Raw genomic sequence first — 24501 nt, 5'->3', positions numbered from 1 at the left:
TTAATGAGTTCTCTTCTCCGTTCTTTTAAACACACTGACTATTTTCATGGAATCTATATTTATCAAATATTAAAAGAAAAGTTTTGTTTTCAAATACTGAAAAGAACACTTTCCAGTATTCATTTCCTGATAATTATCATTTTCCCTATAAAAATAATAGAAGTGAGTATTGGGCTAAGAAATATAATGGGCCTGAATATGGGCTAACAATAAAACGTAATGGAGGAAGTCAGACAGCCAAAAATCAAATTTTGATCGAACAATCTGTTTCATCCTCGTTCGATTTCGTCATCCTCCTCTCGAACCTCTCCTGAGAAATCTCTTCTGCACAAATTGTAATGCGAGAGAGCTTATCTTAGTGTATTCTTTTGTATGTGTACTGTTCATTCAAATGTGTGCTGTATTGATTGTTGTGGAATCTAGATATGAAAGTTAATCTCTTTCTTTAGAATTGATGTATGTTTTAAGTGATTCTTCTATATTTGGGATAACATGCCCCGGCGGGGATAAAATGCCCCCGCCTACATTTTTCTGGTTATTTGCATTTAGATGCAAGAGGTTGCTGGTGAGCGTGGAGGCTATCTTCATGGACGTGGCGGTATTAGTTTCTCATCTCTTTTTTGAGATTGTTTCATTATCATTAAGTTTTGTTTTTGTTTTTGTCTGTAGCTTTGGACAGCGACGGCTTACTTTATCTAAAAGAGCAGATGGAAGCAGAGGATGATGCAGAACGCCTTCTTAGACGAACTGAGAAACGTGCTTTTGCTGCCTTCAAAATATCCTTTCTTGTTTGTTTTACTAGCTCTTAAAAATTGCTCGAACCATGAACTGGGGTTTGAATATGTTACCAATGTTTTTGTTATTACGATGGCAGGCAGCAAGATTTACTGAAAAAGGTCGTAGAGGTTAAACCAAAACGGCCCAAAATTTCAACACCGTCAACTCCCAGCTTATCACCTCCCATTAGAAGCGACAGAGGCTCAACAGATGCTAAGGTTAACACAGTGTTGAACAAACAGGACAGACCGAAGGAGCAACCTGGAGCTGACCCAAATGACGGCAAAGGAACTGAAAGCAAGGGGCAAGGTAATGCTTCTTCGAAAGGCTTGTTGGGTTTAGCGTATGATAGTTCAGATGAAGAGGACTGAGAGGAGTTATGAAGGTTCTATCTCCCTTTTAGTCTTCTCGCCTTTTGTTTTGTTGTTATGTCAGAAAACTGACAAGGTTTTGTAGCTCTAGGATTCAAAACAGCTTGCACCTGTTGTAATTGTTGAAACCAAACTGGTTTCTTGGAGCTTAAAACAGAGGATAGAATGAATATGATTTACAAAACCATACGGTTTCAATGTTACGTCCATGAAGAAATATGTGAATAGAAAGTCCATTGTTCTATGTGTTTAGTGTGGAGTCTTTAGTGTACAGAGTAGTAAGTTGGATTGGAGTGACTTTGGAGTTAAAACACTATTATGCAAATCTGGAGTTACAATAATGACAACAAAAATCACTTGCGTTTTAACAGTGAATATACATATCATTACAAAGAGATAGATCTACAGAAGTGAAGATTGTTGGGTTGGTTATTGACATTGAGGAGGATCTTTCTCCCGTCTGTTCAACTGGATCTTGAATCCATTCACTAGACGAGCAGAAGGGAAGAAGGAGATACGATCTTCCTCAAGTTGTGTCCACCTGTATGTAGTGATGAAGAAATGCAGAAAGAGAGCTATCTGAAGGCGAGCCAGCTCTGCTCCTGGACAAAACCGAGTTCCTCCACCAAATGGGCTATAGTAAGTACTCGTTCTCCAGTTCCTCTTTTGCTGCATTCACAGCAATGGATATTATTAGCTTCCAGACTGATACTTTCAATGTCAAAAGACAGTTTAAGAGAACCTGAGTTTCAGGGTCAAGCCACCGCCATGGATTGAAGGAAAGACTTTCCTTGTAATAGCTCTCGTCTAAGTGCACTGCTGATAGAAAAGGAACCACAAAGCATCCCTTGGGGATCACGTAATCTGCTCAGAGCCAGAAAGAGTTGAGTTTTAGACCAGGTTTCTGCTGCATGTACCATAATAACAAAGAGGTTATCACATACCTTGATATGAGACATCTTCTTTAGCCTCTCTCATTAGCCATATTGCAATCCCACCAAGCCTGAGTGTTTCATCTATTACCTGTTGAGAAACCAAGAAATTTTCCAGTTGAGTTATTTAGCATCTAAGATGACAAGCAGGAAACTCTTCTGAGCTTCTTGATTTGACTTACACATTGAGTGAAGTCCATTGTCTTGTAATCTTGCCATGTTACTGTTTCTCCCGCAAGTTTCTCGTGTTCCTCCTGCTCATTTACATAAGGTAAACAAACACAGAGAACCAAGAGGAAGTAATCTGTTATCACCAAACCGAGATATTACCAGGATTTGGGTCATTGCCTTAGGACAGTGAGTGAGGAAGTAAACCGCAAACAGCATTGTTTTCGCGGTAGTTTCATTTCCAGCAAACATAAGATTGATGATGAAATCTGCCATTGATTCATTTGGTAAGCTTTCTTCTTCAAGCAACCTTCCAAGTACACCGTTCCCAGCAGTATCTGCTTCTTTGCTATGCACCAGCTTCTCTACCGTCTTGTCTATCTTCCTTATGATCTCCTTTCTTGCCTGAACATGAAACAAGAACACTCTCAGGAAAAGACCAACCATTGGTTTTGTTTTATCTGATCATTACCTTCATGGCTTTGTAGTAAGTGAAGCCAGGCAAGTTGATAGGAACAGAGAGACATCCATCAACAAAATCAGAGAAAAGCTGAGACATTTCATCTACTTCTGATTCGCTCGACACTCCAAGAAGTTGGTTAACCATAAGATGAATCGCAACCTGAAGAACAGTACCAAACAAAGATCAGAAATCAAGAAACCTCCAAGGCTTTCTTCTTCTTCTTGTTCTACTTCAATCACTTGCCTTTCTGCAGACATCTTGGAGAAGGACAACTTCACCGTCCTTGAAGTTACTCAATGTCTGAAGCATAACCGCGGGGATATCCTCAAGGAAATGAGTCTTGAGCTGGTCTTGACGCATCATGCTCGATGCGATTGAGTGAAGGCGTCTCTGTTGTTCTCCATGGACAGTTATGATTCCATCTTTTCCCACCAAATCCCTGAAAGACTTCGGATAACTAGACTGAAACAGCTTGCCTTCGTTCTGCATTATGAACCTGTTAAACGCCGGGTCTGCTGATACCACGGCCCATTTCCCAAACAAGCTACATGAAAATATCCGCCCATACCTGTTAAACCCCAAAACAGAGCATTACAAAACAGAGCATTTCAAAACAGAGTATTTCAAAACAGAGTATTTCAAAACAGAGCATTTGGAAACAGAGCATTGCAAAACAGAGTTTATTATTCATGCAAGTTTTGATTTTTCTTGCGTAGAAGATGGTTTTGATGATATACGGAGATAAATTTAGAACCTTTTGACTTGTTTCTCGACGAAGCTGGAAGGATGAGAGCCGGAAACGGCATTGAGCCAAGCTATGGTGTCTCCGATCAAAGGCCATCCTCTGCTTCCTGGAGGCAGCCTGTGAGGCTCTCTTCTCTTTCGTCTTGTTATCCCCACGAGAAGGAAGATGATGATGCAGGCGAGAAACGTGGTTAATCCAGAAACAGAGAGAAACCAATAGGATTTTCTTGTATGTTCAGCCATTAAAATCAGTTCCTCTGTTGTGTTCTGTCTCGATGTGTGTGGAGAGTTCGTGGAGAGTTAGTTTTTATATAAAGAGTTTACAGCTAAGACTACAGAACGAGTAAGCAGAAACTGAGGAGATTATAAAAATGAAAAGGAAGGTGATAATGTTAAGCATTATAAAAGGATGTAAGAGAGTCGTCGTTGTAGTGTTGCGAGGTTGCTTTGACCCCAAGTAGCCTTTTTTAGGTTGACGTGACGGTGAAGGAATCATTAGGTAAGGTCAAACTTTATGGAGCCACTAAAAAAAAAAAACTGAGTCAAAAAGGTGTGGTTCCGACCCCGCCTAATGGCTAATAATAATGTTTTTTGATATCGTGAGCCACAACAGGAACCACGCGTTTTAGACGCAAACGTGGTCTGTTTGGAGTTTTTAATTGAAACATTTGCATAGTCAAAAATTATTAAGAAAAAGATTTGTATAGTTTTGCGTGCTTTTTTCTTTCGTCTTTTAGTAATTTTGTAAGAAAAATTACAGAAAATATGGTAGGATGCGTATGAAAATATAAGATATGATTATTCTAATGCAACTGGCATTCACATTAGTAGCCAGCAGGAGCCAGCTAATACAATCGTGTGTAAGAAGCGTTGGAACTAAAGCCTCCGAGTCAGCCGGAGGCTCCTGACTTGTTGCTCAATCATACTGTTACACGCTTCACTGTTTACACTTCACAGTTCACACCAATGCTAATTATTGTTTAGCTTTGATTGGAAGCACATTGAGAGACTATATGGGTGCGAGCGACGTTTCTGATAACCAATCAAACGGATGGTCGACACAAGTGCTTCAAAGTTGATTGAACCATGTAGTTAGAAGTCATGATGATAAGAAAAATAACTAATTTTCTCTATAAGACGCAACGTTTTCGATGAGCTGTTGAATTTTCCTAAATTTTGTATACTTTGGATTTACTTTTTTTACTAATACTACTGATTTACCTTTTTTTTTTCATTTTAAGAAATGTATAACTTTAGGATTTTCTAGATAACTTAAGGGATCCTGCATGGTATTGCAAATCATAAAGAAATAGTGACAAGAAACTATATTGCGTTCCTTGGTTAATGAACACGTGGTAGATTGGTACATACTATACCTTCTGTAGAAAGTTCGATATTATATGCTAACAGTTAGTCTCATAGCTTAACAATAATTGTTTCCTTGAAAAATCTTTACAAAATGACAAAATAGTTGTTACAAATAACATTCTGAGAGGCAAAAAAAAAAACGTGCGTAGATTGAGTGGATATTATTTCTTGATAATCGAAAAAGACCTATAGTCCGATATGAACTTCAATTATTGTCTGGTTACAACTTTATTTCCAACGAGTAGCATTTTTGTTACATAAAGATATGCATACAAAAAGATAAGCTATCTACACACGACACACCACAAACTCTAACCTAATGAAGATGCTTACTCTCTCTTTCATCACTCTCACCGTTCTCTCAGCCGTCTTGGCCGCAGCTTCTGCCGCCAATGCTCTACCAAGCAAAGCAGTCCTAGACATATCAGGACATCCAGTTCAGTCCCATGTCCAATACTACATCATACCGGCTAAGATCGGAACCGGCAGGGGAGGGGGTCTTATCCCTTCAAGCCGAGATGCAAACACACAAGACTCGTGTCTGAATCTCGACATCGTACAGTCATCGTCTCCTTTCGTCTCAGGACTTCCGGTAACTTTCTCTCCACTCAACACCAAAACCAAGCGTGTCCACCTCTCAACTAGTCTCAGCCTCGAGTTTGATCCCACGGTTTGGTTATGCCCTGAATCTAAAGTGTGGAGAATCGACCATTCTGTGCAACTCAGGAAGAGCTTTGTAAGCGTTGGTGGTGAGAAAAGTAAAGGGAATAGCTTGTTTCAGATTCAAGAAGATGGAGATGCTTACAAGCTTATGTATTGTCCGATTCTCTCTTCTGTTACGTGTATCAACGTGGGTTTGGAGATTGATGATCATGGAGTTCGACGTTTGGTTCTTAGCAATGATCAATCTTTTGCTGTGAAGTTTCAAAGGGCTTATGATGACTCAAACTCCAACTGTCATCTCAAGCCTCGTTGGAGGATGTTCTCTTTGTTCTAAAATGTGAAATAATCCTATCTTGTACTATGGTTGGAGAATGCTTGTGACAATACCAAGTTTGGGATGTAACCAAGGGTTTATATGAAATAAAACATATGGTTATTGTATGTATGGTAAGAATGCTTGTGACAATACTAAGTTTGTGATGTAACCAACGGTTTTTTAAAATGAAATTAAACATATGGTTATCGTATGTATGTGCCTAAAATAAAAGTTTGCATGATCATTTGGGTTAATTATATCATTTCTAAAACTTTGGGGTGAATTAGAGAAACGTGAGACTATTGGTTAATTACAAATAAACCCAAAACTATGTTGTATTTCACTTTGAGGGCCTATTTGGTTCGCACAAGGCACGGCGAAGCGCGCCCGACCCGAGAGAGTCGATGCGGTAAATGGGCGAGGAGGAATTGAGTAAAGGTGAAGATTGATGATGGTATGGGCCTATTCAAGGGACAAATTCGTTTGCTCCCAATGGCTTAGTTTCTCAGTCTCCCAAGATTTTGCGATCGGGCGTGTGGAGCCAGTAGAGTAGTGCTTTACGTTCTTGAGAAGAAGACGAAGAGATGCCTCGCTGATGACTCTCCCCTTAATAAATTTTTGTTAGCCATTGAGGTTTGTTTGTTTGTTTACACATTACACTGTATGATGACGACGACGTATCACTAAACATATTGATATTAGAATATTACAAAATTGTTAAAAAGATTAATTTACGTTTAAAAAGCTTGTTTCTTATGCTCGCCATGTTAGTTATGTATTAAGTTTGTATTCTGTTAACATTATTATATACGGTTTGAAGATCAGGCACGAAATATTCCCATTTAAGTCTGAATTCTGAATTCTGGAGATAATCTAAGTACAATTACTGTTTCTTGTGAATGAAGTTACATTGGTGTTGGTCAGGAGGAAGAAGTGCAATTGTTCTACTACTTCATCAAGTCTGAGAGGAACCCAGAAGAAGACCCACTTGTTCTCTGGCTAAGTGGAGGACCTGGCTGCTCTTCCATCTCTGGCCTTCTTTTTGAGAATGGTAAAATATATAAAACCTTGATTTGCTTCAACTCGTTCTTTTGTGTCTTTGATTACAGCTCAACTCAATTCAATTCAACAGGGCCTCTGGCTATGAAGCTTGATGTTTACAATGGAACTCTCCCTTCTTTGGTCTCTACTACATACTCATGGACGAAGGTAACAACAAATTAGTATTCCTTCCTTCCTTTTTACCAAAAAAAAAAAAAATTAGTATTCCTTACACTATATGTGGCATACCTTACCATATGAATAATAGCATCAATGGCCATCGTTCTCTCATCTTCAGGTCAGAGTTTAACCTTTTTTTTTGCTCCCCCACCAACAAGATTCAAGGCTTTATGTAAATTTTGTACGTTTTTTTGGTTGAACAGTGGTGATCACGATAGGACAGTGCCTTACCTTGGAACTCAAGCTTGGATCAGATCTCTCAACTACTCAATCGTTGATGATTAGAGGCCATGGATGATCAACGATGAAATAGCTGGGTATGTATACACTACACACCCATCTTTCTTGAATCGGTTATGCCTCTTGTTCGTTCCTTCCATTAATCTCACGTTGAGATTACTTTTACTTGGCAGATACACAAGGACTTATGCAAATAATATGACATTTGCTACTATCAAAGCAAGTCATTCCTCTTTCTTTTTTGATGTTTTCTTGCTTCCCACTCAACATTTTTAATGCGGTTGAACTCAATAGAGTTGTGGGTTTTGGTTTATAGGGAGGTGGACACACAGCAGAGTTTAAACCAGAGGAAAGCTCCGTCATGTTTCAAAGGTGGATCAATGGCCAACCTCTGTAAAATAAGAGAGTGGCCTTTACCTATAAAAGAGAAGAGATTGTGATTCTCTAATGTTCAATCAAAGTGTGTGTGTACATTTCCTAGCACACACCTTCTCCATATATAAAGAGGCTTGGCCTTTATGTCACTTTGAACTAAACTGAGTAAGCTTCTATGAGACATTAAATCTTGAAACTGAGAATAGTATAGTAAACAATTTCCCCTTATTTAAAATCACACAGTAAGAATATATCAAATCATATGATGTTATCCATATCTCCTTTGTTCAATCTTGTTAGACATTATTGCTTGTTTGTTTACATGTATGAAAACGACGTATCACTAACTATCTTGAAATTAGAATATGATTACATAAATAATTACTTTAGTTTACAGAAAGAAAAAAACTTTTTTAATGGCCACGACAAGCGCGAAGACAATTAACAAGTAATATTGTATTCTTTTTGATTATATTTTAGACTTAAAGACCACTTGGAAAAACGAATGGTTAACGACTATGTTTCCTCTGTTCTGAAATGGCTGTTTCTGTTTCTCCAACTTGTCTTCTTGATTCAGAATGCTGATTCTGCCTCTATCGTCAAGTATCTTCCTGGTTTTGATGGCCCTCTCCCCTTTGAGCTCGAAAGCGGGTTTGTTTTCTCTTTCTTGTTGTGATTAATTAATTAACTGAATCCATGTTATTTCTGAGTTTTGAGATATTCAAACTAGGTTATTTTTGTTTCTTCTAAATGAAGTTACATTGGTATTGGTGAGAAGGAGGAAGTGCAGTCGTTCTACTACTTTATCAAGTCTGAGAGGAACCCATTAGAAGACCCTCTTCTTATCTGGCTAAGTGGAGGACCTGGCTGCTCTTCCATCTCTGGCCTATTATTTGAGAATGGTAAAAATATAAAACAGTGATCTTCTTAAGCTCCTCTTTTGTGTCTCTGATTAAATCTTAATTCAATTCAACAGGGCCTCTGGCTATGAAGCTTGATGTTTACAATGGAACCCTCCCTTCCTTGGTCTCTACTACATACTCATGGACAAAGGTACACACAAGTGTGTATGATGATCACAAAAATCGATGAATCAGTTAAACTCTTGATCATTTTCATCAGACTTCAAGCATAATATACTTGGATCAGCCTGTTGAAACTGGCTTCTCCTACTCTAGAACTCTTCTTGTTAACAAACTTAGTGATTCAGGAGAAGCCAAACGGATCCATGAGTTTCTTCAAAAGGTAAACCAATGGCAAACATAAATGTATATTGGAGCGACGGTTCTTTATGCATATTATAGCATTTGGGACCCTTTTTGTGCAGTGGCTAGGCAAGCATGAAGAGTTTTCCTCCAACCCTTTCTACGTAGGAGGAGATTCTTATTCAGGTATGGTTGTTCCCGCACTCGTTCAAGAAATCTCAAAAGGTAAACATGTTTGTTTTTATGTATGATATTAACCCTCAAGCCCTCTTAATAGTATCATTTTTTCCATCTATTAATCGACTTCTATAAAAGAAAAAACATGATGATGATATGCAGGAAATTACCAGTGTTGCAATCCTCCAATAAATCTTCAGGTTCTTTGGTATTTCTTTTATATATATATTAGCATGTATGTAAATTGGAAAGTGTTCCAAAAAAAAAAAGTAAATCGGTAAAAGTAGTAACTAATCAAATATGCTTTAGAGCTTTAAAAAGATTGAGATAGTTTTCATATAGAATATAATATCTTCACAAGCACTAAAAACTGATATTTTCGTCAATGGCAACAATATATAGGGTTACGTGCTCGGTAACCCAATGACAGAACGTAAAACTGATGATAACCATCGTATTCCATATGCTCATGGTATGGCGCTCATCTCTGATGAGCTCTACGAGGTATGAACACATCATGACATTTGCGTTTGCTTCCATGCACAATGAAAATAATTAACAAACAGTTGGCATGCAGTCGCTGAAAAGAATATGCAAAGGGGAATATACATATGTTGATCCACTTAACACAAAATGCTTGAAACTCGTTGAAGAATATCATAAGGTACACGTGGAACTTAATTTAGTTGATACTCTGTCTCTTCCGCCTTGTTAAAGATCATCACCAAATTCAGAATTCTTTTGTGGTTATTTTATAGTGTATAGATGGATTAAACCTATATAATATACTACAACCTTGGTGCAAACATGAGAATCCAGATTGCTTTGTAAGTAAATCCATCTTGCCCTATATATGTTCACCGTATACCAATAATATATACACATAGAAGTTTTGCTTTTGCAGTATTATCGCTATGTGTTATCTACATACTGGACGCAAAGCTCTTCAAATCAATGAGGTATATATATATAATTAATTATTTTTAAGGGATTTTGCCTAGTCTTATATATGAAGCGATCTGTATGATTGGTAGGAGAGTATAGGGGAATGGATACGATGTAAACACGATATTCCTTACACAAATGACATTATAAGCAACGTACCTTACCATAATAAGAATAACAGTATCAGTGGCTATCCTTCTCTCATCTTCAGGTCAGAGTTTTGACTTTTTGGTAAACTTTTTTTCTTTTGTTCCCTACAAGATTCAAGTATTTCTGTAAATATTGTGCGGTTTTTTGGTGAACAGTGGTGATCACGATATGGTAGTGCCTTATCTTGGAACCCAAGCTTGGATAAGGTCTCTCAACTATTCTGTTATTGATGACTGGAGGCCATGGATGATCAGCGATCAAATCGCTGGGTATATAGATGCACCCAACTTTCTTTAACTGTTTAATCATACCTTTTGGTAATTCCTTCCGTTAAACTCACGTTGAGATTACTCTTGACTCTTACTTGGCAGATACACAAGGACTTATGCAAATAAGATGACATTTGCTACTATTAAGGCAAGTCGTTCCTCTTCTTTTTATTCCCACTCAAACTTTATTCATCGGTCTTTATTGAGTTGTTGATTTCAATCACAGGGAAGGTGGCCATACACCTGAGTGCAAACCAGATGAAAGCTGTATCATGTTCCAAAGGTGGATCAATGGCCAACCTCTGTAAAGAGGAAAAAATTCTAATTTTCTTAAAGTGCATGTGTACATACACTCTAGTATACACATTTTAAAAATATGCAAGAACACTTGGCCTTTTAAGTGACTTCAAATAAAACTCAAAATTTGATAATCTACTTTTTGTACGCAACTACACGACACGAGTGTTGCCTTTCAGGGTTTTTACAATTGCATTTCACTGCTTTTTATTGAAGTTAATGAAGGAAACAAAACAAATGATCAAGTAAACTTGATAATCTAAGATAATGTCCTACATTTATTTATAGTTGAATGTAATGTTCAAGAAATCAATAGGGTAGTTAAGTGTTAATTTAAAGTAAAATGCATTAATTAAAATATAAAATATCAATCTTTTAAGTATAACAACAAAATCTAAAATATCAAAATTTTAAATATAGAGGGAGTTACTACATGATCATCTTCTCAAGATATGTACAAATTGCTTAAGTTCGATGTCCAATACAAAATCAACAGGTTCACATGCTTTAACCATTCTTTCTATGAGCTATGTCCTGTTTACGAGATTTTCATATCACCACGATGCCAGCAGAGATAGATTACTCAGACTTGGTAGAAATGATTTAACCCAGTTGACTGGTCAGTGTTTGCTTTAGTCTAATTTCGCCATTTAAACCATCTAAAAATATACGTTCAGATTCACTTGCTAAAGAGACCATATGCAATAGTATTCTATTTTCCCATGTAAGATCAGATCCTGTTGGAAGGAACCCTTCTTCAGAACGCCTCAGTCTCGGCCACCACTTGATCTGTGGGTGCTGTAAAAAAGCAGATTATTTCTTCTGGAAGACTCACACTAAAATTGCTCTTTCATTCTTCTTCTTCTTCTTCTTTTTTGAACACAAACTTTCATTAGATTCAAATTCAAAGACTACAAAGCCAAGAGAGAATTAAACATCCTCTTGAAAACAATTCATGAACTACAATAGCAAATAGAACTAAGCATGATAAATCTTCATATGAAGTTGACAGCGAATTCAAAGCCAAGCTTGAATGCGTCGATGAAGCTTTCACGACAAAGTCGGACAGCTGAGAGATAGTCACAAGTGACGTTGAGAGACAGTCCTCACCAACGAGAAAAACCAAAGTAGTCTCGATTGCACCTTCATGCCCCGTACAGACCGCTCCACAAGGTAACAAACCGGTGAGTACACTGAAACTAAAGCTCGGAAAAGAATCCGAATTTTTTTCTCCATTCATGGAAAGGAGGCATGGTAGTGAAGTACTCTCCACAACAGAGGAGGAGGTGAGAGTTGTGCGCCGACAACATGACCTTACTAGCTTTTGTTGGCTCAGAGCTGGACGCCGGAGTGGATTCCCACCTACATCGGACGCCAGATTTAGAAACATATGGCTCAGAGTTGGACGCCGGAGTGGATTTCCCACCTACATCGGACGCCAACAGTTATGAGAGAAAATATAATTTGCAGTGGTTGATGGCATGGATCTTCTAGCCGGAGAAGCACTGAGGACGAAAGGTTGAGATGTACAGATCTGAGAGTTTGACTCACGGATCTGAAACATAGAGGAAGCGGGCCGGCAAGGGTGATACAGCGAGCATGGAAAGCAACTAGCTTCATTGTCTGGGATTCCCCGGAGAACAAAACAGTCGAAGAAACCTGCAACCTAGAGAGGACCACCGGAGTTCCGATGGACATAACTTTTGGACTTGAACGGAGGAACACTGAGCAACAACGGTGCAGAGGTACTCGATCCGCTGGATCCGGAGGCTCCGGAGGTGGACGGGGATTGAGGTCTCGGAGAAGAGAGGTTCGCCGAGGAGAAGACCCTGGTTGGAGCTGCAAACGTTGAGTCATCGGTGTTGGGAGAGAAGGTGGGGAGATGACCATCGGAGCAAAAACTCAGAAACGACACAGAAGAAGAGGAGGAGACGGAAACTTCAGAGGAACGAGCTGTCACCGGAGAAGACGTCGGAGGGGGATCTCATCCTGTAGTTGCGGCCGTCTTGGTCTTCGTGCCAGAGAGAGCATGGTCTCTAGGGCGAACTCCGCTTTTAAAAAAAAAAACGTGCCCTTGTTTAGTTTTCTTCTTCTTCTTCTACATCATCAAATATAGAAGTAAAATGACATTTGATACTGTCAAAGCAAGTTATTCCCACCCAACAATTTACCGTATTTTTCTTGTTCTGAGGTTTGAATAAAGGGAAGTGGGTACAAACCCAAAGGTGGATGAATGGCCAAACTCTGTAGAACAGGAGAGTGGCCTTCACGTATAAAAGACAAGCTACAGATTTGATATCAAATCTATCACATCACGATGCTATAAACATATGGTTTGGTGTCCCTTCCAGTTTAAACTAACCTTGATCTAATCCATATCTCCTAGAATGACTCTTCCCTTGTTCAATCTTGTTAAACATTATTGTTTGTTTGTTTACAGTGTATGAAGAAGACGTATCACTAACTATCTTGAAATTAGAATATGATAACATAAATAATTACTTTAGGTTACAGAAAAAGAAGAAAACCTTTTTTTAATGCTTACGACAAGCGCGAGGACAATTAACAAGTAATATTGTATTCTGTTAACATGATTATATATTAGACTTGAAGATCTGACACGAAATTTTCCCATTAAAATAATGTGACAAGTTCAATGATGAATCCAAACTTGAAAAATGAAGAGGGGGCTAGGCGACTTTTTATTGCTTTTAGTTTACAGATCCAATAACTTGTCCTGTCCTTAAAGGCCATTGACTTGGGAAAAAACGAATAGCTAACGACTATATTTCCTCTGTTCTGAAATGGCTGCTTCTGATTCTTCAATTTGTCTTCTTGATTCAGCATCGTGTTGATTCTGCCTCTATTGTCAAGTATCTTCCTGGTTTTGATGGCCCTCTCCCCTTTGAACTCGAAACCGGGTTTGTTTTCTCTTCTTGTTGTGATTAATTGAGTTCTTGACTTTTGAGATATTCTTACTAGGTGGTTATTTTTGTTTCTTGTGAATGACGGTACATTGGCATTGGTGAGAAGGACGAAGTGCAGTTGTTCTACTACTTCATCAAGTCTGAGAGGAACCCTGAAGAAGACCCTGTTCTTCTCTGGCTAAGTGGTGGACCTGGCTGCTCTGCTATCTCTGGTCTTCTACTGGAGAATGGTAAAATATAAAACAGTGATCTTCTTCAGCTCTTCTTTTGTGTCTCTGATTACAGATCGATTCAATTCAACAGGGCCTCTGGCTATGAAGCTTGATGTTTACAATGGAACCCTCCCATCTTTGGTCTCTACTACATACTCATGGACAAAGGTAACAAAAAATTGTGTATGATGATCACAAAAACCGATGAATCAGCTAAACTCTTGATCATTTTCATCAGACTTCAAGCATATTATACTTGGATCAGCCTGTTGGAACTGGCTTCTCCTATTCAAGAACCCATCTTGTTAACAAACCCTGTGATTCAGGAGAGGCCAAACGGATCCATGAGTTTCTTCAAAAGGTAAATTAAATATAAAGTAACTAAATGTCTCTTGGAGAGATTAATAGCCTTTTTTATTGTTATTGTTGTGCAGTGGCTAGGCAAGCATCCAGAGTTTTCCTCCAACTCTTTCTACGCCGGAGGTGATTCTTATTCCGGTAAGATTGTTCCGGCTCTCGTTCAAGAAATCTCAAAAGGTATATATGTCTGGTTTTATATATGATACTAACCCCTAAAAGCCCTTTTGTAGTATCATTTTTTGCCATCTCTCAATCCACAACTCTTAACAGAAGAAACATGATGATGATAATATGCAGGAAATTACCAGTGTTGCAATCCTCCGATAAATCTTCAGGTTCTTTGGTATTTCTTTATTATATATATTCAGGTTATATACTATATATCTTAGCATGTGCAATAGAACGTGGATAGAGCTTTGAGATTTAAAACACTTACCTTATGTAATATGTATGTATATTGGAAAAAGTAGTAACCAATCAAATATGCGTTAGAACCCTTAAACAATTTGAGAAGGTCTTCATATAAATATGTCTTCCCAAGCACTGCAAACTGATATTTTTGTCAATGCCAACATTAATAATATAGGGGTACGTGCTTGGTAACCCAGTAACAGATGGAAAAATTGATTCTAACCACGCCATTCCGTATGCTCATGGTATGGCGTTTATCTCTGATGAACCCTACGAGGTATGAACACATCATATGTGATTTGCTTTTGTTTCTACAATGAAAATAATTAACAAACAGTTGGCATGCAGTCGCTGAAAAGAATATGCAAAGGAGAATATACATATGTTGATCCACTTAACACAAAATGCTTGGAACTCATTGACGAATATCATAAGGTACAAACACCGAGGAATTTGAATTAGTTGATGTTATGTCTTCTGCCTTGTTAAAGATCATCATTAAATTTAGAAATCTTTTGTGGTTATTTTATAGTGTATAGATGGATTGAACCTATATATAGTATACTACAACCTTGGTGCAAAACTGAGAATCCAGATTGCTATGTAAGTAAATCCATCTTGCCCTGTGTTCACCGTATATATACACATATATATAGAAACCGTATTATCGCTGTTTGTTAGTTACATACTGGGCCAATGACAAAACCGTTCGCAAAGCTCTTCAAATCAATGAGGTAAATATATATGACTAATTATTTTAAGAGATTTTGCCTAGTCTTATATATGAGGCGATCTGTATGATTGGTAGGAGAGTATAGGGGAATGGGTACGATGTAGATATGGTATTCCTTACACATATGACATTATAAGCAGCGTACCATACCATAAGAATAACAGTATCAATGGATATCCTTCTCTCATCTTCAGGTCAGAGTTTTAACCTTTTGGTTAACTTTTTTTCTTTTTGTTCCCTACAAGATTCAAGGATTTATGTAGCTTTGTGCGGTTTTTGGTGAACAGTGGTGATCACGATATGGCAGTGCCTTACCTTGGTACCAAGCTTGGATAAGGGCTCTCAACTATTCTATTATCGATGACTGGAGGCCATGGATGATCAACGATCAAATCGCTGGGTATTTATATGCACCCAACTTTCGTCAATTTTTTTACGTCTCTTGTTCATTTCTTCCATTAAACTCACGTTAAGATTACTCTTGACTCTTTCTTGGTAGATACACAAGGACTTATGCAAATAAAATGACACTTGCTACTGTCAAAGCAAGTCTTTCTTCTTCTTTTCTTTTTTAAGTTTCCACAACATTTTTATTGTGGTCTTTATTGAGTTGTGGATTTCGATTACAGGGAGGTGGGCACACGCCAGAGTACAAACCAGATGAAAGCTCTATCATGTTCCAAAGGTGGATTAATGGCCAACCTCTATAAAAAAGGAAATTAATTATGATTTTAATATTCTATCAAAGCGTGTACATATATAGTACATACTCTCTAGTACACACATTCTCCAAATATATAAGAGCACTTGGCCTTTTAAGTGACTTGAAATAAAACTCATAATTTGTTAATTTACTTTGTAAACAACTACATGAATGTTGTCTTTCAAGATTGCTACATTTGCATTACACTTCTTTACAGAAGAAGCAAAACAAAGATCAAGTAAACTTGGAGTATGTAAGAGTTTCTCATACTTTTATTTATATTTGGATGTAGCATATTCAGTGTAAATGTTCGAGGTGCATCACCGGCAGTGAAAACTCTTAAAACACGAGGCCGGTAAATAAAAGAGTGCTCGTGAAAGGTTTGCAAATTAAATACTGGATGATCTTCTCAAGATATGTACAATTGCTTAATTTCGATGTCCAATATAAAATCAAGAGTCGACATCCATATAAATTAAATAGCAATTCCTTCTATCATACACACTGAAATTGCTCTTTGATTCTTCTTCTTTATGAACAGAGATATACAAATAAAATGACTCGTGATAAAAACTTTGTTGCAGACAGCCTAGCAAAAAGGTGCTTTGTTAGGTGAAAATGATGTAATGGCGTTTGCCTAACTACTCTATATTTAATGAAGTTTATGTTTCAAAAAATACAAATAAAATGACATTTGCTACTGTCAAAGCAAGATTTACCCACTAAACAGTTTATTACGTCTTTTCTTAATTGAGTTGTGGGGTTTGAATAAAGAGAATGGGTACACGCCAAAGTTTTCATATTCCTATAAAGTGGATCAGTAGCAGTGTCTAACCTCTGCAAAAAAGGACGGTGGACTGTGCTTATAATGGACAATAAATTGTGATTCTACTATGCATCCTCTCAAAATGTGTTACATATTCAAAGTACAGATATATATATATAACATGAATTGACCTTTGAATGAATGAATTATTCATAATTTGTTAATGTAAGCAATTTGACTAGTGTTGTTCTAGCTTGGTTCATTTGCATTTTACTTCTTTACTGAGCACTAAAATATATGATCTATCTACCTGGTGTGAATCAATCAACTTGCGGGGATAGCTCAGTTGGGAGAGCGTCAGACTGAAGATCTGAAGGTCGCGTGTTCGCTCACCGCATCATTTTTTTCTTTATATATTCCCCTGTAAAACGAATACCACAAGCCCATTTCCATGCCCACTACGTACCCCCACAGCCTTCGCATCTATAATCATACATTTTCTGACATTAGCTTGTTTGATTCGTTTTACTTTTCTTTCTTTGATTTAATTTGTTTCAGAGTTTTTGTGTTTTTCTTCCAATAGTTTAGAAAAATAAAACTTTGGTTCAGATGAACCATTTAAAAATGTAATTGACATATCTAGAAGCGAATGATGGCGACGGATCTTATTAGCTTCAATCATTGATGGTTTTTCATTTGATGGTGATAGAATTTTTGCTACAAACTATGGTTAATACGAAAGACATCATGAAATTCTAATCAATCGACTGTTTGGAACGATTATCTCTTTGACTATGTTATTATCAATAGAGCAATATAAAGAGTTGCCTTGGTAGTTCCTACTGGAGCAATAAAAAGAGAGTGACAATCCTTATCAATTCAGTCTGAAACTTGGTGTTTTTGGATGAATATGAATACTATTTCTCTCGAGATTCAACTATTCGAGAAGCAATATAGAGTTTTTATATGAAAAATCTTGAGATATCCATACGCAAAATAGATGTGTTAGTTTATTTTGGATTCCTATTGATATATCATTTTCTACATTTGTTTTTCTTGTTATTATTGTTTAAAATTCTTTGCCTGTAAAATTTAATAATACAATCCAGCGTTAAAAATGCTCGATTAATTAAACATAATTCAAATACATATTTTTGTGAATAAAATAATAACTTAAATCAAAATAATAAAAATGTATTACATTTATTGTCACTTAATTTTTTATTTCATATAATTATTTTACTAAATAGAAACTCTTTATATTTCAATTAATTTAGCCAAACACATAGAAATAGTCTTTTTATTAGTTTATAAAATCAGTTAGACATAAAAATTGGCTACCCATTTATATTTCACTTAATTTAGGTACATATTTTTCTTTTCGGGTAGCATTTTTTTTGTTTGTTTTGAAATTAGACTCCGCTTGAATATTATAAATTTATGTGTGGGTTTTGAGTTGGATTCTTCTCGGTCTGGATGAGTTCGGTTCTGATGCATAGGAACATAAAAATATCTAAATAAAAAATGTATCTGAGACGGGTTTCGATATTTATACCAAAAATAACCATAATATCCGATTCGGTCGAGGTCTTTTCAATTCAATTAGTTATATTATGACACATCTAATATATATAACACTAATTATGAATAACAAATATCAGTGTATAAAAAGGTAAAAACCAATACTGCGCGAATCGATCTCTAGTTAATATTAAAACTCTAACAAATATATTCCACTTCAATGGTTTATTATCCTCCATAACTTCAATATCGTGTTATTCTTTGTTTTTTTTTTTTGTTTTATCCAGATATTTCACAAAAAGAGAAGAATAGTCTTCGTATAAAGGATGACCGATTATTTTCTGAAAAAAAGCCACGTAGTTATAATTTATAACATATTGTAGATAGAATCAGAGAAATAGAGCTAGTGAAGGCTGAAGCACATACCATTTCATTAGTAAAGTTAACCCATTATAGATAAGGAAAAACAAACAGTTAGAAAATGGTGAAACCCTAGTTCGATCTCCGCTGGCCATTCGGACTGCCTTAAATAGCAAGAATATGTGAAATGCTGTAGGTCTTGTAAGACTAGTCGGCTGAGATCGGTTGTAGGATCTCCACGGTTACAGAAAAAAAATATTAGAAAACAGTGCTCAGAAAGTGGAATATATATACATATATATAAAAATGATCACATGCTTTTGCAAATGCTATATAATTTTTTCCATTATGCATAAAGAAAAAAAAAACATTTTCTCTATATGAGCATCAAGTATATATGTTTATTCTGGCTTAGGGAGTTAGGGTCACTAAAAAAATTCACAATGGTTGGACTCGTGCTGCTTAGTGGCATTAAACATTAAGTTTAGAGCTACTAATTTCGATGCCAACCACTTGTTTAAAAAAATGTTATGGTGGTTTAGAGGATGAGCGGCTTCGATCATTCCTCATCTTCAATCATTGATTGTATAGCTCAAACTTCACGTGCTCGTATAGTATTATACCAACTTTTTATAGGAGTCAGCTATCCGTTTTTCTAAGATTAAAAACGTGGTAGTCAAAAAAAACAAAAGTAAACGGAGTGTTAAAAGTGATATTTTTTACTTTTAAAATTATTAGAACTGGAGATGTTGTACTCCCCGCCCTACTAAGCCGGCCGGCTCTATAGTAGTCACGTTGAAAGAAGAAAAACTATCAACGGTTAACTACACTTTTGACTACATTGAACCTTGAAGATTAACTGAGATACAGAACTAATGGAGCTTTTAGTTGTTCTTTTTCTTCTCGTGGCGTTTAAATAAAAGAATTTGTAAGAAAACAGAACTATAGTGAACATACATGATCTCATCCGTTAACCAACGCGGTCCAAACCAGCTAAAACCCACGAAAAATAAATAAATAAACAAACAAATTTAAGAATTAGTAGCGAATAAAGTAAAATAAAATAAATTAAAGAACCGTGTAGTAGAAAAGATAGGCATCTTCTCAATTATCAATGTGTGCGCATGTATACGCATACGTGTATAAATACCTATCACATGAACTCACATTTTCTTCATCCAGTAACATTCAAATCTCTCAGCTAAATAAACTCAAAAAAGGATGAATCCTATGTTTTACTTCCTTCTTGCCTTAACAGCTGTTTTAGCCGCGACCGCAAACGCAGGACCAGTTGTCGACATCGATGGTGATATCATATTCCACGGCAGTTACTACGTTATCCCCGTCATCCGGGGCCCTGAAGGTGGCGGCTTAACTCTCACCACCCGCAACGGCAACCAGTGTCCCCTCTTTATCGGACAGGAGCGTTCAGAGGTCGAAAGGGGCATTCCCGTGAAATTCTCAAACTGGAGGTCTAGAGTTGGGTTCGTTCCCGAATCCGAGAACCTCAACATCAAGATGGATATCGAACCTACGTTCTGCGCTCAGTCAACTTATTGGTGGGTCACTACAGCCCCCAGTCCCTGGAGATCGGCGTTCATAGCGGTTGGTCCTAAGCCAGAAGCTGGAGGAGAAGATTCGTCGAGGAGTTTCTTCCAGATCAAGAAAACTGAAGCAAAACTTAACGCTTACAAGTTTGTATTCTGTAGAGACGGTAACGATTGCATCGATGTCGGTAAAAACGAGGAAGGTGGCGTTCGGGGTTTGGTTTTAGGCTCTACGCCACCATTCGCTACCCCATTCGAGGTTGTGTTCGTGAAAGCTACTGGGACAGAAACTTCATCCAAGACTATGTCTATAATCTGAGAGAAATTAAAGACCACTTAATAAAGGGGATAAGAGTTATAACTTACGTCTAAGAATAAAACTCTATCTATGTTTGATGTTTTCTCTGTTCATCAATCATCATCATCATCACGTCTGGAATAAAAAAACATCTTTCCTTTGTTTCTCTGTTTGTTTTTATTTCTCTCTTTCGTTTAAGATTCACATAACTTGGAAACTACACATAAACATAAACATAAACATAAACATTTTTACCAAAAAAAAAAAAACTACACATAAACATTTCTCCTTTACAATAACCACATACAAAAATACGTTATCTAACACCACTGCACAAAAAAACATCTACTGGCGATTGGTTTATGTATATATGGTCGTGTGAAGTGGTTGAAAACATTTGAAAACCAAAGTAAGGCAATTCAAACAACTTTTATCAAATGCAACTTTTGCAAAATACTTTTGAAAAACAAGTACTGTATTATTATTGTAAGAAAACTCATCAAAAACTTTCAAGTATTAACATTTTCCAAGCAAACCTTTTATTTTTAAGCACTTCTGTTTCTAGTGGTTTTCCGGAGTAGCTACTAATCTTCGTTGCCAACTACTTATTTGATACAATTAAATTTTAGTGTTTTCATTAATTAGAGCATCTTCTAAAGAAATTTTATAACTATAAATATATAGTTTTTTGCTCTCCAAAAAGGAACTTCAAAACTTCAAATTTGAAGTTTTGAAGAGTGAAACTCCAAATATAGAGTTTTACTTTTCAAGACTTTAAATTTGAAGTTTCATCTTTTTATTTGCCTTTTGATCCTTACAATTATACATCATATTTATAATTCTTAAATATTTTTTTGTTTATTGTTTTAATCCTTAAAACTTTTATATCTCATAAATATTTAAAATTTGTTTTATAAATTTAAGTTTTACACATGAAATTAAATAACAATTTTAAAACAAGATTTATAATATTTTAAAACTAGAATTAAACAACAAGAATATTACAAAAAACCATAATAAAAACTTATTAAAAAGACACATGAAGACATAATTATTACTCAAATTTAAATATTATAACAACATTAATAGTCTGGTAAATTTGCTCTGGAACCTCTCAAATCTCCAAAATATTGTCCAAACAAATTTTGTGTAACCGAAGATGATTGTTGTTGTTGCTCTTGACGCTTTTTTTGCACGATTCTTTCTTGTTCAGATCGAATGTATTCACGAATATTAACATCATCGATAGAAGCTAAGTTTTTTAGCAATATTTTATTTTCCTCTTTTATTTTTTTAAAAGCTAACTTTTTTGCTTCATTTTGCAGTCGTAATTCAATCATCTCATGACCTTTTTCCCTGATTGTTGTACTTTCGTTTAAAAGATCAAGGATTTTTTCGTTTGATGCTATCAAACTATCATCGGCCATATTATGAGGATATCCGATTTCAAAGATTTTTGGCTTGTAATCTAAAATAAAAAATAAAGAGAATCATTTTTTACTTCGAAATGCACTAGTTGATCTTATATGGGAGCATTACGAAAATAATTTTATGGAATAATATAGTATTTGCTTGCAGTTTAATATTTAATTATGTACTTTTATTTATAATTTTATATTTTAGTGTAAGATTTTTTTAATTAATATTTATGTAATATTTATATATATGTACTAGTTATTTATAGAAGTTTTATGAATTTACATCAATTATGACAAATATAAGGACTATAGTGTAAAATATAAATAATTTTGAAGTTAGGTTTAAAGTTTTACTCTTGGAGAAGAACACATTGAAACTTCAAATATAAAGTTTTGGAAACTTCAAAATAGAGTTCATTTTTGGAGATGTTCTTATTAATGATATTTTATATAATATAACCTATGATTAAATGTTAGATTCAACAAAATAATTCTGTTTTAATTAGAGAGTTGCTGCAAAGATTTGTTTAAACTATGTACAATAGAAATTCTATAAATTAATACTCGATAATTTAATAATTTCTATAAATTAATAAATTTTACCGTTTTCAATTTAGACCAGTTTAAAATTTGACACAAATTGATAAAATAATAAGATAATATTTTTTTTTTAAAAAAAAAATATATATATATATATATATATAAATATATGGTCCCATTAAAATTATAAATTAATAATTTATATGTATACATATTTTATATATTTAAGAACCATTATTATATTGTTTGTTTTATATTCGCAATGAAATTATCTTTATATTTTCTTAACGCTTAATATATTTTTAATGAGATTTATAATATTATATCTAAAACCACATTTAAGTTCTATGCAATATATATTATATACACACGATAATATAATAAAATTAATATAAATGTTAAATTATAAAAAAATAAAAATTAATGTCCATACACTAAAATCAAATATATATATTTTATCTTAGAATAAATATATCTTAAAATAAAAAATCTAAATAAATTACTTTTTGTAAATTAATATATCTATAAATTAATAAAATTTTATAGTTCCAGCATTATTAATTGAGAAAAAGACAAAAATAGCACTAAATCAAGTTTATGTTCCCAAACTAGCATTCAAGGTCAAAAGTCACAAAAATAGCACTTAATGTTTTATCAAAAGTCACAAACTTAGGGTTTTGAGTTAAAGGGTGGGGTTTAGGATTTAGGGTTTAGGGTTTAGGGTTTAGAGTTTAGGGTTTAGGGTTTAGATTTTAGGGTTTAGGGTTTAGATTTTAGGGTTTAGGGTTTAGAGTTTAGGGTCTAAGGTTTAGAGTTTAGGGTTTAGGGTTTATGGTTTAGGATTTAGGGTTTAGAGTTTAGGGTTTAGGGTTTAGAGTTTAGGGTTTAGGGTTTAGAGTTGAGAAATGAGGTTTTGGGGATAAGATTTCAAATTTTGAAAAATAAAAAAATTAAAATTTTCAAATGATAAACTTAGAAAAGTGCTATTTTGGTCATTTTAGTTTTTGAGTACTATTTTTGTGATATAAATTTAGAAATGTGCTATTTTGGAGATTTGCCTTTATTAATTTATAGAGGTTATTTAATCAGAAGTTACAGCTTTTAAAACTTCCCACTTGAACAACTTTCTCACGGAATTAATCACATGAATACGAGGCTAAAATGATTTGTTGGTTTCGTTATTTCTATCATATCATATGTATTTATATGTATATTCTAATTTTCTGTAATGTAATCTGTGATATTTAATTGTTTCTATAAATAAATTATGTTAATTCTTCTATCTTTAAAATGTTTAATTGTTTGTATAGTAATATAGATTATATTAGGTAGTTCTCGGATTAGTTTCTTTTTTAAAAAATTATTAAATAAATAAAAATTCAAATACCAACAACCAATCAAATTAAAAAAATTATTTTTTAACTCCACCTATGAATGACACCTAAGAAAAAGTCATTTAAATGACTTCTCAATTAATATATAGTATGATTTTCATTTATTTTAAAGTTAATTTTGCCATTTAATAATGATCACAAAATATAAAAAATAAGGGAGAGTTCTGTTTATACAACAATTTTGTTACTAATTTCTATATTTGCGTTTAATAGGTGACCACTTTTATAAGAGAGCATTATACTATGAGACATTTTATTAGTTATGTTTAACATAATAAGACACTTTAGACTAGTATTTGAGCAAATCAGACACAAATGCCTTTTAGGGGAGGAAGCTAATTAATGTATAAGAAATTGTGATCATCTAACTAAATGAGAAGTTTTGAAGATATTTAAAAGGCAATTATTGGTTTCTAGTAAAGAACATCCGTTGGATTTAAAATTTTTGATTAAGTATAAAAAAATAACTATAGGGAGTTTAACACACATAACCTACTACTGAAGACTTTATGTTCAAATAAAGCCACTAAAATACATAATCTATTGATGGCCGGAAGTACAAACTTCCTCAACTTCCTTCCAGAGCCTTCTCTGCTTCCAACATTTGGTTTGGAGATTTATCTAGGCAAA

The 24501-nt window shown here is 35.0% G+C and overlaps 3 protein-coding genes, 1 long non-coding RNA gene and 3 pseudogenes across 4 annotated transcripts; 6 read left to right on the top strand and 1 right to left on the bottom strand.

Moving 5' to 3' along the window:
- The first annotated feature begins 231 nt into the window (after positions 1–231).
- On the top strand, positions 232–1332 carry LOC106402929 (annotated as a pseudogene).
- Positions 1333–1439: 107 nt separating this feature from the next.
- LOC106402928 (abietadienol/abietadienal oxidase) lies at positions 1440–4140 on the bottom strand. The gene is made up of 8 exons (XM_022704523.2): positions 3466–4140; positions 2955–3279; positions 2721–2870; positions 2411–2653; positions 2263–2334; positions 2093–2171; positions 1891–2012; positions 1440–1817 (listed from the first exon to the last, which is right to left on the bottom strand). The coding sequence occupies exons 1-8, from the start codon at positions 3696–3698 to the stop codon at positions 1578–1580; spliced, it is 1464 nt and encodes a 487-aa protein (XP_022560244.2). The 5' UTR covers positions 3699–4140; the 3' UTR covers positions 1440–1577.
- A 771-nt stretch (positions 4141–4911) lies between these two features.
- On the top strand, positions 4912–5927 carry LOC106354274 (kunitz trypsin inhibitor 3-like). The gene has a single exon (XM_013794176.3). It carries the CDS (start codon positions 5143–5145, stop codon positions 5818–5820), a length of 678 nt encoding a protein of 225 aa, XP_013649630.1. The 5' UTR covers positions 4912–5142; the 3' UTR covers positions 5821–5927.
- Positions 5928–6574: 647 nt separating this feature from the next.
- Positions 6575–7833, top strand: LOC111199315. Its single transcript, XR_007325307.1, has 4 exons — positions 6575–6853; positions 6935–7011; positions 7227–7340; positions 7437–7833. It is a non-coding gene; the product is annotated as an uncharacterized LOC111199315 (long non-coding RNA).
- A 177-nt stretch (positions 7834–8010) lies between these two features.
- LOC106404972 lies at positions 8011–10900 on the top strand (annotated as a pseudogene).
- A 2538-nt stretch (positions 10901–13438) lies between these two features.
- Positions 13439–16174, top strand: LOC106402742 (annotated as a pseudogene).
- Positions 16175–19797: 3623 nt separating this feature from the next.
- On the top strand, positions 19798–20683 carry LOC106402741 (kunitz trypsin inhibitor 4-like). The gene has a single exon (XM_013843529.3). It carries the CDS (start codon positions 19896–19898, stop codon positions 20538–20540), a length of 645 nt encoding a protein of 214 aa, XP_013698983.1. The 5' UTR covers positions 19798–19895; the 3' UTR covers positions 20541–20683.
- Positions 20684–24501: the final 3818 nt, after the last annotated feature.

The sequence above is a fragment of the Brassica napus genome, chromosome C6 (assembly GCF_020379485.1).
Source record: "Brassica napus cultivar Da-Ae chromosome C6, Da-Ae, whole genome shotgun sequence".
In the NCBI taxonomy this organism is placed as follows: Eukaryota; Viridiplantae; Streptophyta; class Magnoliopsida; order Brassicales; family Brassicaceae; genus Brassica; species Brassica napus.
The sequence above is the reverse complement of the archived record's forward strand: the minus strand, read 5'-3'. Positions and strand labels throughout refer to the sequence as shown.

Excerpts from the sequence above, each read along its gene's own strand:
- LOC106402928 (XM_022704523.2), bottom strand. The coding sequence starts at position 3,698 with ATGGCTGAACATACAAGAAAATCCTATTGGTTTCTCTCTGTTTCTGGA. Across the intron at positions 3,280-3,465 it reads GTCGAGAAACAAGTCAAAAG|GTATGGGCGGATATTTTCAT; the intron begins GTTCTAAATTTA and ends GGGGTTTAACAG. Across the intron at positions 2,172-2,262 it reads CAATGGACTTCACTCAATGT|GTAATAGATGAAACACTCAG; the intron begins GTAAGTCAAATC and ends GTTTCTCAACAG.
- LOC106354274 (XM_013794176.3), top strand. The coding sequence starts at position 5,143 with ATGAAGATGCTTACTCTCTCTTTCATCACTCTCACCGTTCTCTCAGCC.
- LOC106402741 (XM_013843529.3), top strand. The coding sequence starts at position 19,896 with ATGAATCCTATGTTTTACTTCCTTCTTGCCTTAACAGCTGTTTTAGCC.